General features: G+C 46.4%; 1 protein-coding gene across 2 annotated transcripts in view; it reads left to right on the plus strand.

Annotated features, from left to right (window-relative positions):
- Window positions 1-1807: 1807 nt before the first annotated feature.
- The window catches only part of stxbp6 (syntaxin binding protein 6 (amisyn)), a 74357-nt gene continuing 61164 nt past the window's right edge, over window positions 1808-15000 (plus strand). For both annotated transcript variants that reach the window (XM_080012945.1, XM_080012946.1), the window contains exons 1-2: window positions 1808-1929; window positions 10650-10875. In XM_080012945.1, the coding sequence (XP_079869071.1) occupies window positions 10731-10875 (145 nt within the window). In that variant the 5' untranslated portion in view covers window positions 1808-1929; window positions 10650-10730. The remainder of the gene's footprint in view (window positions 1930-10649; window positions 10876-15000) is intronic.

Raw genomic sequence — 15000 nt, forward strand, 5'->3', positions numbered from 1 at the left:
GTCTACTTTTACAATACAACAGGTGGGACATAAACAATAGGCCTACTCTTCTGCAAACACAATTTGTATTCTATTCAAATTTACAGCAAGTGAACAATAGCTTTATAGCATTATACATTGTTTTGAATTGATCAAAATAATACAAACAATGTCAGTTAAAAAAATAGGCAGTGAACACGCAGATACACAATAAACACACGATTGTGGTAACCATGTTGTAGCATTGTAATAGTGATTGAATTAAACATAAAATAGGAAAGAAAAAATAAATAAAAAAAATATTCAATCATAAATAGATAATAACAAATACATAAGATAAAATAAATACATAGATAAATAAATGCAAATAAAAAAAATACATTGGAGGAAAGCAAGTCATTTATGGTATACGATTACCGTATATATATATATATATATACACACACACACTACTCACAAAAAGTTAGGCATATTCGGCTTTCGGGTAAAATTTCAGGATGAACCTAAAATGCACCATAAACTTTACAGGTGAACTTAATTTGACCTTCTCTAAACTTTTGAATGTACATGTCCAACTGTTCAATGTTTCAGTACTTTTTGTACAACTTGCTGTTCTCTCACAAGGAGCTGAACGGCAAAATTCACAACAGGTGTTTGATCCATCAATCGACCAATACATTTCCTGGTTCAATTAGAATTGGTATTTAAACAGTCCTCTTCATCATGCTTTTCACATTTTGACATCATGAGACCAAGACGACACCTAACAATTGATCAACAGTACCTTGCCCATTGCGAGGCTTCAAACAGGATGTTCTCAGAGGGAAGTGGCCACTGAGCTTAGAGTGTCAGAGTGTCATCAGCAGGTTGCAACAGAGATACAGAGACTGGAAGAGTCACAGAAAGGCATAGAAGTGGACGTCCTTTGGCCACATCCCACACTGATGACCGCTTCATTGTGAACAGTGCTCTGCGGAACCGGACGATGAATGCCACTCAACTCCAGGCACATTTAAGGGAGGTGAGAGGCATCCAAGTGTCACGTCAGACCATTTGAAACCGTTTCCATCAGTGTGGTCTGCGTGCTAGACAACCTGCAAGGGTACCTGACCACACCAACAGGCACAGGCATCATCGTCTTGCACGGGCCAGGGAGCATTGACGCTGGACGAGGGACCAGTGGCCTCAGTGCTGTTCTCTGATGAAAGTCGATTCACGTTGAGCAGAAATGATGGCCGCCAATGATGTTGGAGACGTCAAGGAGAGCGCTATGCATCAGCCACTGGTGTCACCAAACGAGCCTTTGGTGGTGGTGGTGTTACAGTGTGGGCAGGTGTGTCTAGTCAATACAGAACTGCCCTACACTTTGTGAATGGTACAGTGACAAGGCCATACTACCTGAATGACATCAGTAATCCAGTCATTGTGCCCCTGCATGAACAACACAGGCCTAATTTCATCTTCATGGACGACAATGCTCCAGCTCATTGAGGTCGCATCATTAGGGAACGGCTGCTGGTATACATATTTACAGTATTTTAATACATTTATTTATACCGTAGTATTTTTTTTTTATGATTTCAATTCAATTCTAAAACGGAGAAGAGTAGGGTAAAAAAAAAAAGGTTAAAAAATAAAAAATAAAATAAAAAAAGAAAAGTCCGGATGGAAACGCAGTTTGGCGGCTGGTTACGTAGCGGGTGAAGTGGGTGTGCTCGGCGTGTTGAGTGGGAACCTGCCCCCCCCCCCTCCCTCCCTCCCTCCCTCCCTCCCTCCCTCCACGCAGCAGCGCCGCGGCTCTCCACACACACACACGCTGGAGCTCGGTGGGAAGGGGGAAGCAGCGTGGAGCCAGTGGACATGTCGGACGCGAAATGCCACGGGTCGGCGTGAGCAGATAGCAGAGAATCAGGTGGAAAGTTGGCGAGATTGGAAACCCACGCAGCGGTGGTGAGTACGCGCGGTTCTTTCCGCCTCATTCACTTTCATATTACTTCGCTGCTGTGGTGGTAGTGTGTGTCAAAAACACAGACCTGCTAGTGTGTTATTAATATGATTGTTGTTGTTGTTATTATTGTTTTTGTTGGTTTTATTATGTTATTATTTTGTTGTTATTAATATTGTTTTTTTTTTATTATTATTATTGTTATTATTATTATTATTATTATTATTATTATGATCATCATTAATATTAAGGATACTCTGTGTATAAATGTTTCCAGTTGTATTTTTCGATATAATGTCGCCACGCGCTACTTCTACGGAAACATACTGTGTGCGTGTGCGTGTGGGTGTGTCTGTGTGTGTGTGTGTGTGTGTGTGTGTGTGTGTGTGTGTGTGTGTGTGTGTGTGCGTGCGCGCACTTTAAAACGGTGATGTATTAACCCTGTAGATGGGATTGTTGATAAACACTCCGTCTGGTCCACGCAGCCCGATACTACCGCACGTATCAAGTTTCCACGAGGTTCTAAACAACGTGGACGTGCAAATCGGAACATTCTTTCGCCTCCAGCTCGGTCTCAGGTGTCATTTGAGAAGCTGGTCGCTGTTGGTTTTCGTCCCAGTGGTTGATGTTCATACAACGCACGCATGTTCCTTTCTCAAGCCCTCACAGCCCAGCACAACACAACACATCACAGCACAACACAGTAAGACACAGCACAACACAGCACAACACAGCACAACACAACACAGCAAGACACAGCACAACACAGGACAACACAACACAGCACAACACAACACAGCACAGCACAACACAGTAAGACACAGCACAACACAGGACAACACAACACAGCACAACACAACACAGCAAGACACAGCACAACACAGCACAGCACAGCACAAAACAACACAACACAACACAGCACAGCAAGACACAGCACAACGCAGCACAACACAACACAACACAACACAACACAGCACAGCACAACACAACACAACACAACACAACACAGCATGCCTAGACAATAACACTTGGCTCCTCTCCAGCTCTGGGTATTATGGCGCTTTCTGAAAGTTCACTAATCCCCTGACAATACCTCTATTCATTAAAAATAATAACGCCCCCCTATAGATTATAGATTCATATTCATGAAATCACTTTGTTGGTGCTTATTTATAAAAGTGCATCGGTGTAGAAGTAATCACTGTAAAGTTGTTCTCCCTGGGGTACCTTGCCCAAACAGGCAGGAATACCGTACACGACGTCATAAATGTTGCCTGTCTTTTAGAGATTATTATTATCATCAATACTGTTATTATTTTACTTTGATGTCACCATCATTTAGATCCGCAAATCTCACGACGTTATGTATTACATTATAAGGGGGGGGGGGTGGGGGTGTATTGTGTATTGTGTACACACACACACACACACACATCCTTTCCACTATTTGACTAATATCATGTGCCGATTTCATTTTAAAAGGCTTGGGTTGGAAAAAGAACATCAATAGTTTATTATAGGAAGCCGGCCCTCCTCATCGGCGATGTTTTATGTTGCCGGTGAAGGGTTCTGACTGGGATTCATCAGGGCTGCTGGATTGTGTATTGTCGTGTGGCTGCGTCTACACGCACGCCCCTGAGCTCCTCGTTCGCCGGCAACAATCTCAGGATGTTCCGTCCGCGCGCGTGTCGTCAGCGCGGAGCCGGGAGGGCGGATGTGCGGCACATCCACGGTGGTGGTGGAATCCATCCCTCCACCACGGCAGGGCTTAATGGCAACCGGGTTGTTTTTAAATACAGTACATATAAACACACCGTGTATCACCGCAGCTCTCACAAAACCGTCTGGAGCTTTCTTTGACGGATGCCGCCGTCTCGCTCCACGGTGGCTCGTCTCATTATGAGCGGCGGGGTGTTAAACACGTGGCCCGCGGCCCCCGCCGTCCCCCGTCGCGTCCCGCGCGCACGGCACGGAGCCTTGCCGTGCGGGGGCCGCGCCTTTCAGACGCGGCGCCGCGGATCAAAAGCACGGCGGTGGTGGTGGCGGCGGCGGCGGCGGCGAGACGGAAAACAGAGCAGATCACCGCAGTTTTTGATAGAATATCTGTAATTGGGAAGCGGAGACTCTCGTCATGTGAAGCCCGCTTCAGTCGACTCATTAGACTGTATTAGTTTTTGGGCTAGTGGGAAAAACCCACTGTGGGTTTATTGTGACAACTTGCAGGGAAAACATGGTATTTTTCTGTTTTTGACGTTGTTGTTCGGCGGTTCAAGCTTGATATAATACATCAGGATCGGAATCAAAATGTTTTTATTGGGCCAAGTACAATTTTATAAGGAACTTATCATGCAAGTGGGTGCATTGTAGAGTAAAACAACAAAAGGATTTTACTATTGAATGGGTATAAATATGAATATGGTTGGATGTTTCTGTACATGATAAATAAAACAATAATAATAATAATCTGTATCCAACCGTGTGGAGACGGTGCATAAGGGATGGGTACATGGACGTTACCTCAATCAGTGTTTCCAAACCTTTTTTCTGCGAAACTCGCCGAACGAGTGGAGTCTATTAAACGAGTGGAGTTGGGAGTCGCTCCCACAAAAAGAGCGAATCTTCAATTCACAAACTGAAGACGAGTAACTTTCGTTCATCGTTCACTGGAAGTCCTCCCTCGCTCACCGCGCACCAAACCGAATGAATCGGTTGAGCGGAGAGTCGGGAAAACCGAACGACTCTCTCTGCCGAGCGACCCATCAAGAACCGAATCTCTAAGAAACGAATCCGACACCACGAACCGTCCTTCATTTCAGAGAGGGCCTCGTTCCGATGAACCAGTAGCTGCCGTCCTGGCTGCAAGCGACAAATCCTACGAAGTTAGTGCGGCGTCGCCATTTTGATCTTGCAACACAAACGCAAATTTCCATTATTTACGTATTCATCTTGTTTCAAGTGGGATTTTGAGGGGGGATTCTCACGGCACACCTGACGACATCCCACGGGCTCGCACGGCGGTTCTGAGCACGGCGGTTCTAAGCACGGCGGTTCTGAGCACGGCGGTTCTAAGCACGGCGGTTCCCAGCACGGCGGTGGAAAAACACGTAGTTTGCACGCGGTCACAGGGCTTCTGCGCACACAGGCCTCCCTCGTAGTGTACATACTCGGGGGCTATTAGCCGACTTGATAATTTAGTCATTGTGGTAATTATGGCTGTGGGTGGACGTCTCTGTGAATCCTGTTGGTTCCTGCTCCTGTTTACCCACTCGGGCTACCGGACGGCCGCACTCTGAAAGGCTTTTATTGTCGTAACGGATGAGCTCATTTTGGGGGGGCTTGGCAACACTGTGTGTGGATTCACGGCTCGGCCCTCGCTCGCTCGCGCCTCCCCGGTACCGCGCTCTGGCTTTATAACCCTCGATATCGCCCCCCCCCCCAAAAAATAAAATAAAATCAATGAGCTCTGCCGGTGTCCTTCCCGGGAGGAAAGAGACGGGACCATGCTGCTGTGGTAAAGAGCGTAGTCGTTACCTTATCAGCCTTCGTATTGAGTTTAGTGCTTTTTTTATTTATTTTTTTATAATATCAGTATCTTTTGACAAATACCTCGATGAGGATATTTTGACGATGTATCTCATGCGCTTTTTACCGACGATGAACGAAATTCAGCCCCGAAACCCTCCGTCGGGCGTGGTTGTCTATGGGGATGCCTTCGGCAACACAAAGGGACAGATGTTGTCAAAATCAAAAATCGTAATATTTTGTTTTCTCCAATACCTCAATATAGGTTTTTTTATTTCCTGAAGTTTATGCTTTTATTTTTAATATTTTATTTAATTTTCGCCTTTGAGTGTTGTTGCTTTAATAAAATATTGACCCACACAAAATATTTTGAGGGACTGTCATCGGTAATAGGGTTATTATGAATATTATGTCCATTGATTAGAGCAGCTAGAACAGTCTATGAAGTTCAGAGAATTTCATTATTTTACCATAATTCAGCCTCCGAGGCATAATTTAACCATATCCCAATTTTACAATCCTATTTTCATTTTGTTACGATACAAAAATGAGACGACGTCTCCTGGTCTCATATCACAAAATCAATGTTATACCGATATAGCGATGTCTGTGGAGCTTTTTGTACTAAGTGATCACTGAGAAAGATGACAGAAACGGAGAGAAGGAAAAGGAGAGCGAGAGGCAGATGGAGGGAGAGATTTAATTCTCCTCGGGGATTCATGTTTTTTAATCCACCAAAAAACTAATAAAATAAAAGGGTGCAGTTTTATTGGCCTTAATTAGTCCCTCGCCGCGAAATATAATGTAATGCCGTACGGCATCACACACTATCACCAAATCTGAACACGGAATCTCTAATGTTGCAGCCAAGACGTTTAATAAGTCACAAGCGGACGCCCGGGGGAGCGAGTGATTCCTTTTCGTCTCAATTATTTTAGGAGCGTGGCCAAACTCCGCCCGTGTTCGGGTGGATCTCCACCCGACACCCCGACGGCCGCCCCTTAAGATTGTAATTCGTTGAGATCGGTTTCTGTTTTGACATCCAGCCACGAGGACGCCCCCCGGCCGAGGCGAGGCGTCGCCTTCCCATGGACGTGTCCTCCGAGGAGGCGACGGGGGAGACGCTTCTGTTTTTTTTTTTTTTGGGGAAGGTTCGGCTGGAGGGGGGGGGGGGATGAAGGAGGACGAGGGGTGGTGGGGGGGGAGTATGAAGGTCGGTGTGAGATATGGGAGGACTAAACGCTGCCAGCGAAGGATCACGTTATCGGTTTGTTACTTATCCTTCCAGATATCATCATGTTCCCCTGATGACCTTGAATCTTAGAGAGTGATGATGATGATGATGACAAAGATGGCGATGATGCATTTCCTCTTGTGGCGTCATGTTTTGCGCGTGTGTTTTTCGATAACCTCCTGCCTTTTCTACGGAAAGCCAGAACAACGTAAGGAGTGATCGGTTGGTAGTTCTCCCGACTATGCTTTCTTCTGATCGGTTGATGTGTGAACTTTTTCTGTCATCCGAAAAGGCGGACCCCGCCGCCGGCAATGTCAAACAGCGTATTGAGGAGCACATGCATAACGCCAATACTCTACATCGAATGCATTGAATGGCTGTTTCTTATAAAGTGCCAGCTAATCAAATATGGAAATTTTTTATTTTTTTTTCCAACAGAATAATTCCATGGATTTGCACTTTAATGACTGGGATGTGAGTGGTGGCGCTTTATGTCACTCGTTATGTCGCTGCCTTTGCCTGCAGCGAGGTGTTCAACATGTGTGTTGACAGGTGATCTCATCCGAGTCCGTGTCTAGCTGACACGTGTTTCCATCACTCGAGTGCGGCTCATGCCCTGAAATAAACTTGTTTTCAACCTTTACAGCGAGAGAGATGAATGTTTCGGCTTAGTGCTCGCTGATCCACGGGCCTTAAATTGGCCCGGTCGGCAGCCCTTCCAGTCGCTCCTCAAATCACATAGTTTGCAGTCTGAGCGACCGGCGAACCCCCCCTCCTGCCTTTTTTATTTATTTTATTTTTGTGCACATGGGGTTCCACTTTGGACATAATTACTGCTTTGTGTGTGCGCGCGCGCGCACACACGCACACACACACACACACACACACACACACACACACACACACACACACACACACACACACACACACACACACACACACACACACACAAACACTCAAGCAGAGTTGATGATAAGCTGATGAAATTCCCATGGAGTTCTGGGTGTTCTCTAAGGTATGCGAACGGGAGATAAGGCAGGCGAATGTGATTCCCCATGCTTGTCACTTTGTTTCTGTAACGCACACACACACACACACGCACACGCACATGCACACGCGCGCGCGCACGCACGCACACAACCTATACAGTTACTTCATACTTCACAGACTGGAGATAATGCGTGGCAGACACTTGTTGTGCCTCCAAGTCTCAGCAGTCCTTCCCGCCTCTGGCTCCTCGTCACAGCTTGAGAGCCACTTCTTCTAAAAGCGCACTCCAAACAACCCTCTCAGCCGTGCCAGCAATGTAATTACAGCAGCGACAGACTAATTTATACTTGGTAGCTCCTCCTGAAATGGTTTTATTTTTATTTTTAAGGCTTCCTCCGGCGACCCATTTCGGCTTCTATTTCTCGACGGTTTTTAAAGGGGGGTTTAAAAGGGGGTTGGGAGGGGGTCCACCTGGCTGGGCTGGGCGCTCTTCGTCCGTCGGATGGTGGTCGTGGTGGTTGCGGTCCGTGTCGTCCGCGGAGTCCTGTTCTGCTTACGGGCTCATTCTGCTGCTGCTGATGGGCGGAGTTTCTCGCTGTGAGGAGAGCAGAAAGAAAGGAAGCTGCCAGAATCTCCATTAAGACCCCTTTCCCCAGAAGGTCTCCAGAGGGCCGTGAGCACCAGCCCTACAGATTTCACATTAACACGCCGGGCAACAGGGGGAGCGGTGGACACTTAACGCCGCTGTGTTTCCCCTGACAGCCGGTGTACAGACACACCTAATGAAGTGTTTTGGAAAGGGGGCTTTTGCTGGGAAACGGGGTGATAAGCAGCAATAAAAAAAAAAATTAAAAAAAGTCATGTATCTTCAAGATGGCGGCTCCTTGGCCGCCGCCGACCTCCGCGCCGACCAGCCACTGAGAGTTGTTGCGTAAGGCAGCTCAAAGTCAAACTCATAAGCCCAGACATCGTCACTGGCTTCATTTCACCGCCCGGGGGCTCCTCCACGCCGCCTCCTCCTCCTCCTCCTCCTCATCCTTCTCTCCTTCCTCTTATCGCCGCTTCCTTTCTCCTTCCTGCCCGTCATGCTTCAGCAGGCCACCTAAGGGGGAGGATCTATGTTGGGTTCCCCACCGCCTGGTGACAGCTTGGAGCGAGATTGGGGGGAAGGGGTTGATGGGGCGGGGGAGGATGTGAGGGCTTCCGCCTCATTTGTAGGCTAGTGGAGGCTGGTGGGATCGGGGGTGGGGGGTGGAGGGGGGGGGGGGGGGGGGCTGCATGGATTACGGTGCCGAGCCTCTGCTGGGATGCCGTGGTGCCTCAGCAGAGGCTCTCCACTGGAAAGATGGAGAGACCAGTGACCTTTTTCCCAATCGCTTAAATTCTTGTCAAACTGCATAAAAGGCCCTGAAAGCTCTGAGAGGCGGCGGCGGCGGCGCTCGGACGGCCAGATGGAGGCGCGCAACTGTCACCCGGACGACGTGGACACGCTGAACGCATTCACGGCCGAAATGTCTGGTTTAGCCAGACGCTGTCGATTGGACTTTGAAGTGTGTCCAGGCCATGTGGGCAGCATCACTCTTTGTTACAGTTTGACTTTGCTCCAAAGAGCCCCGCTCCCACTGAGCTGGAATCTAAACTCAAAACATCATTTGGCGTTTTTTTAATTTGCCGTGAGCATAAATGGCAATAAAACAAAGCCATTTCCTGCTTTTGACAGAAGGCCGAGCGCGGTCCGCTCTGGTCTTTCCCCGTTTGTCCGCCACGCAGTGTTGCGGCCCATCTGTAAGACCTTACCGCGGCGCGGGGATGGCCCACGTTTTTGAGATTCCACAATAAGGCATACTTATTTATCAGTGTAATTACGCTCCGCGCAATCTCGACACATGTTTTTGTTTACCCGTGGCCGAGCCCTGGTTTTCCTTCGCGGCCGTTCGGTCGAGTTGTGCAACGAGGCCGTTATCTGCAGCGAGGCTCGAACTCCTTAATAAAAACGCGTCTGGTTTGTGGGACTGCGCCACCGTGCTCGCTGGGTTGGAGCGGAAAACGCTTCAACTGACTCACGTCGCTCTCCTGTCTGTCTGTCTGTCTGTCTATCTGTCTGTCTGTCTGGATATAGTTTGAAAACTAAGAAGCCGTGTGCAGATAGGGGCCGGCTGCACCGTCTTCCCCACACCTGCTGAAAGGTTATTTTCGAACCTGTCGAACCTTCTACTTCTGTTGGTTTCCACTGTGTTTTTTGGGGCGTTAGGGTTTTAAGCAATGGCCCCAAACCCCTCTCCCCCTCAGCGAAAGTGGGAGAGGGGTTGTTAGACGTCCTCTTGAGAGCATTTGGACCTAATTATCTCACTTCATTCTTTATTCTTGCCTTAAGCTCCACAGGCCGAGAGAATCCTCTTTTCCATTCCACCAGCGGCAGTTATTCATATTCATATGCGTTCGGCAGCAAAAAGAGAGCCAGGTCGGTGACTCGGTCACGGTGAGCCGTTCGTGTCCATTCAACCCGTTGAGTGAAAGGGCTTTTCAGGATCGGTGAGGACGAGGATATCGACCGGGCGCCTTGGGCCCTCGAGCGTAAAGATGGAGCGCCAGACGCGGGAGGGCAACCGTCGCAGATCTGAAAGCCGTGGGTCCCTCTGCGGGTCAGGGTTCTTTTATCTCTTACGGAGCAGTTCATGGCTGGATCTTGGAGTGGATGGTGATTGGATGTTGGAGGTGTGTGAGACATGAGGAAAAGGATCTTGCCTTTTTATAAGCTGGTGAAAACGCAAAAAAAAAAAAAAAAAAGATGTTTTTTTTTTTTGTTTTTTTTTTTGTAGATGCTGGGAGGAAATAACTGTACTTTCTTGCCCCTATTCTCCCTGCTTGATAACATTGTTTGACTGGGTGGTGCTGGTTCCAACCCTCCACCTCCCCAAATAATGTAATCTCACGTTAGTTTTTTTTTTTTTTTCCCTCCCACTCTCTCCTTCACTGCAGAGCGGTTCTGGTTCCTCTCCACGTTTTTCCTGTCTTTCCTGACACCCGCCGCCACCGCCGCCGCCGCTGTGCGTCCCAGCGATGAACACCATCAACAAGGAGGTGTTCAAGCCCCACGATGAGAAGATGCTCGTCGCCGTGCAGGTGAAGAGGCGGACGAAGAAGAAGATCCCCTTCCTGGCGACGGGCGGCCAGGGAGACTACATGACCTTCATCTGCCTCTCAGGTCAGGGGGACGGCGACGCGCGTTTTAGCGGGGCTTCCTCTGTCGGTCTCTCCTCCTCCTCTGCCCGCTCCTCCTCCGCTGACTCCTCCGTCGGCAGAGCTGCAGCCGGCGGAGTCTGAGCGCCTGCCAGCGTTCAGTGCCGTCTCTATTTGTTTGTCTGAGGCAACTATTTGTATTTGTATGCCGCTGCAAACGAGATATGTGGGTGCGGAGCTGGAAGCGCTTCAGATTGCGGTTTATAAAACGTTTGGTTGAAAAGGTCGATACGTGTTATGTATAAAACGTTCTCAATTGGGTTTCTCGGTGTTTACTTCCCCTCTTCGCGGTGGTTTGCGGTTTATAAATGCATATCTGCTTTGGCACGGTGGAAAATGTTCTCCTTGGTGAAGATGTTTTCCTCTGTCGGGGGAAAAGGGGATCGCGGTATCGCCGTCTCATCGTAGGCGATTTACTCCGGATTTTATTTGAATGACGTAGGAGGGCTACAGATGGTCTATATCGCCGCCCCTTCCCCACCTCCATTCTGCCGCGATTTTGGGGGCCTGAATGGCACGCACGCGGCGTGACGCAGTGGTCCGCGTGATTCCCGATTTAAAGAAGGCCGGCGCCAAGTAAAGTCACATTGGTGCACCGTAGCAGGCGTTCGAACCTCAAGCTTTTTTAGCTTCTTGAGGTTATGTCAAATCTAATTAGGATATGTAGAAGGGATTGTGTCGGTCTCCTTGGATTTTGGAGACCCGAGAGACGTAATTGCTGTTTTTTACACCAAAATAAGCGGGTTGACCGGGTTTGACGGGTTTCAACCCGTTAAAAATAGACGACGGACACATTTCCCATTGCCAGGAGGAATGCCTTTTTTTTTTATTTTCTGGTGTGTCATGTTCGATGTCACAAACGTAAAGGGGCGTGTCATGGTGCCAATGCGATAATAACAATGCGGGAATAAAACAGTAGAGGCGGCAGATAATTAAACAACGGCATAAGACTGTAAAACTTGGAAAAACTGTATTTTGAGCGGGATCGTTCATGAACGGCCCGACACTACAGTAGAAGCAGCATGGAGCACCGACCGTTCGGGACCGGCGGGGAGCGCGGGGATTCTCCGCTGTGCTCCCCAAGGTGCGACCCCCACACTCACAACATTTCATGGCCCCCCCCCCCCCCATGCGGAAATAAGTCAATGACTTCAGATTTTTATATGAAATGATGGAATACATGGATATTCCTGTCTATTCATGCGTCAGCGCCAGGAATTTCAACTCGCGTCGCGTCTCGCTGGTAAAGGGGCCAAAATGAGCATGTCGACCCCGGTGTCTGGGACCCAGGTTTTTCCCTTCCCACTGGTGACAAATGCCGGATGCTAGCGGCTGCTACCGGGTTTTTGGTGCAGTGGGAAAGGGGTATAGGACGGAGACTGACCGTATTCTCTGACCGGGATGTTGGGTCACTTGACCTGAAGAAGGTGGCGATGAATCGTTGTGATTTTGGGTCATTGTGTGGATCTCTCTCTCTCTATCCCTTTATACAGTATATATTAAGGCTGTAAAAACAAATTAAGCATTACTTGGGAAGCACAATTAATCGCGATGAATTGAATATTTTCCCCCTTGAAACCAGGGCCTGCAGTCATCGATATTTAAACACAGAACCACCAAAATTTATCTGTAACTCACCACATGAATGGAGAATCTACCCGGAGGAAATAAATGGCATCTTGTGACTGCCATATTCCCAGCCTTAATTCTGTATACACAGGGTGCATTTACAGTATATATCATTTGGTGTGTGTGTGTGTGTGTGTGGTTGTGGGTATGGGTGTGTGTGTGTGTGTGTGTGTGTGTGTATGGGTGTGTGTTGAAGGGGCGAGTGGTTCAGCGTTTTTAAGGTTCTGTCGGCAGCGTCCTGCTAGTCCCACTCTTGTTCAATTCCAATTATTGTCGCTGCGGAGCGGTGGTCACATTTCCACACGTCCCTTTAAATTCAGCCGCTGAAGCTCGCGCTGATGAGCGTGTTTACGTTCCCCCTTTGCCAATAAACTGACAGGCTTAATCAATTTACGCCTCGGGTTTGGGGACCAGTCATTTCAAAAAATATTAGATTTACACCGAAATTGAATAATTGTCTAACGAGAAATTCGGGGGGGTTTCACGTCCCTTTCAAATCTTTCCTTCTCGGAATGTCGACAGAAAAACAGCTCGCCGCAGTAATTCAATTAGCTGTGCTTTTTATCATTCTGGAGGAGAAACGGTGAAGAGTCAACAGCACCGCTGGTCCAAAAAACCTGCTATATTTATTAAACTGGTCTTTGGCAGCTTCAGCCATCTTGCTTCAAGGTTTATTGCTCGTTACAGTGAGACTACAAAGGGAATTCATGCTTTCATATCAGTCACGGTAGCACGCCGACAGCCCTTCAGGTTTGAAATTCAAGGTTTCCTTCCAGGGGTTCAGCCGCTGAACCCCTTTTTGTTGCATTTAATTGCAAGCACAAATGCATAAAATCATGACTTTTACAACCACCAGCGGAGTGTTAACCATAGGCTATGATGAACGAGAACAAAAGGCCTTGGTTTTTTTGTTAGCGCTGGTGCTACAGTCATTTCCCCCATCAACGTCCAAGTAAACATTCAGTTCAGTTTGACCGGCGGTGCGATGCGAACAATAACGCTCACCCCTTGGCCCTAAAAAAATAAAATAAAAAAAAATAAAAAAGTGTGTGTTTGCTTTCCCATATCTCTCTATATGGGAAGGTATGGTCCAAATTCCATTTGTACCAAGAAGGCTGGAGCTTTGAGCTTTTGCCTCAATTGATTATTAAATCAATTAAGGCATATTATATGATCATTAAAGTGGTAAATTAAATTGTACTTTTCTCTGGGGCAATTTTATATATATATATATAGATATATATATATATATATATATATATATATATATATATATATATATGTATATGTATATATATATATATATATATATATATATATATATTTTTTTTTTACTTCTTGGGTTAGAGCTACCTAGACTTAGGATATTCTTGAAGCACCAAAGAGGTCGTTTCCATACGTCGAGGTAAGTTTCCAACGTCTCGATTGTTGAAGACTCATTAGTGCGAGGGGTGTTTTGTGTTTCATGCCTGCGTGCCTTCCCCAAATGGTCACTTATCCTTTGTAGCACTTACGCGACGAAAAGAAATTGTGTCCCTAAAAAGGGTGGCAGGTTATTGAACCAGGATAAATGGTTGTTAAATCTACGCGGAAATGGAGCGCGCAACCTCTAACTGCTCCAGTGGGACGGTTCGGTCGCTGCCAGAACAAGGCTGTTTTTTTTTTGTTTGTTTTTTTAACAGGCTTGAGATTAAAAATCAATCAATATATAATATAATATATCAATGAAATGGCTTTTAATCATTAGAAGACTGTGTGTGTGTGCGTGTGTGTGTGTGTGTGTGTGTGTGTGTGTGTGTGTGTGTGTGTTTCCATAAACCCCAATAATATGCCAAGAGTCGGCTAATTTAAATAACTTTAACGTCCCCCATCATCTGAGGATTTATTCTCTGGATTATCTGGGTGAAACTAAATGAGCTCGCTCTGATTCAATAGCACAGGCCTGGTGCACTGTGCAGCATTTTAGGAATCCTGGAACGTGTGTAGCTGCCTTACAGGTTCCTGTGCCCTCTTCTGACATTTATTATAAAATTTAGTTTAAGGAGAGTGTATTAATGTTGACGTGTAGGAGTGAAGACTTTGCAGTTAGGATATGAACAGTATATTTATTCATATTCAACAAATAAATTAGAGCATCATTTCATAGAGAATTTCTCGTAGAGCACTTCTGTTTAGATTTAATACATTTATTTAATACGTTTATTTATTTTGTGGAAACACAGGAAAAGTCATATTAAATGAGATAAGAAGACATTTTTCCATATTTCAGTCCAATTAAGGCATTAAGAAAAGTGTATAAATAAAAAATAAATTGTAATCTTAATAAAAGATAAATAATATAGTAAAAAAATTATAATTAGCAAAAGGTGAAATTATGAAAAAAAGCAACAACTCCTGTTTAATTACAAAACAAAAAATGATGAGATTAAAAGAATGTTTCTATTAAATGTTTCTTTTTTGC

The sequence above is a fragment of the Zeus faber genome (assembly GCF_960531495.2).
Source record: "Zeus faber genome assembly, chromosome: 13".
Classification (NCBI taxonomy): Eukaryota; Metazoa; Chordata; class Actinopteri; order Zeiformes; family Zeidae; genus Zeus; species Zeus faber.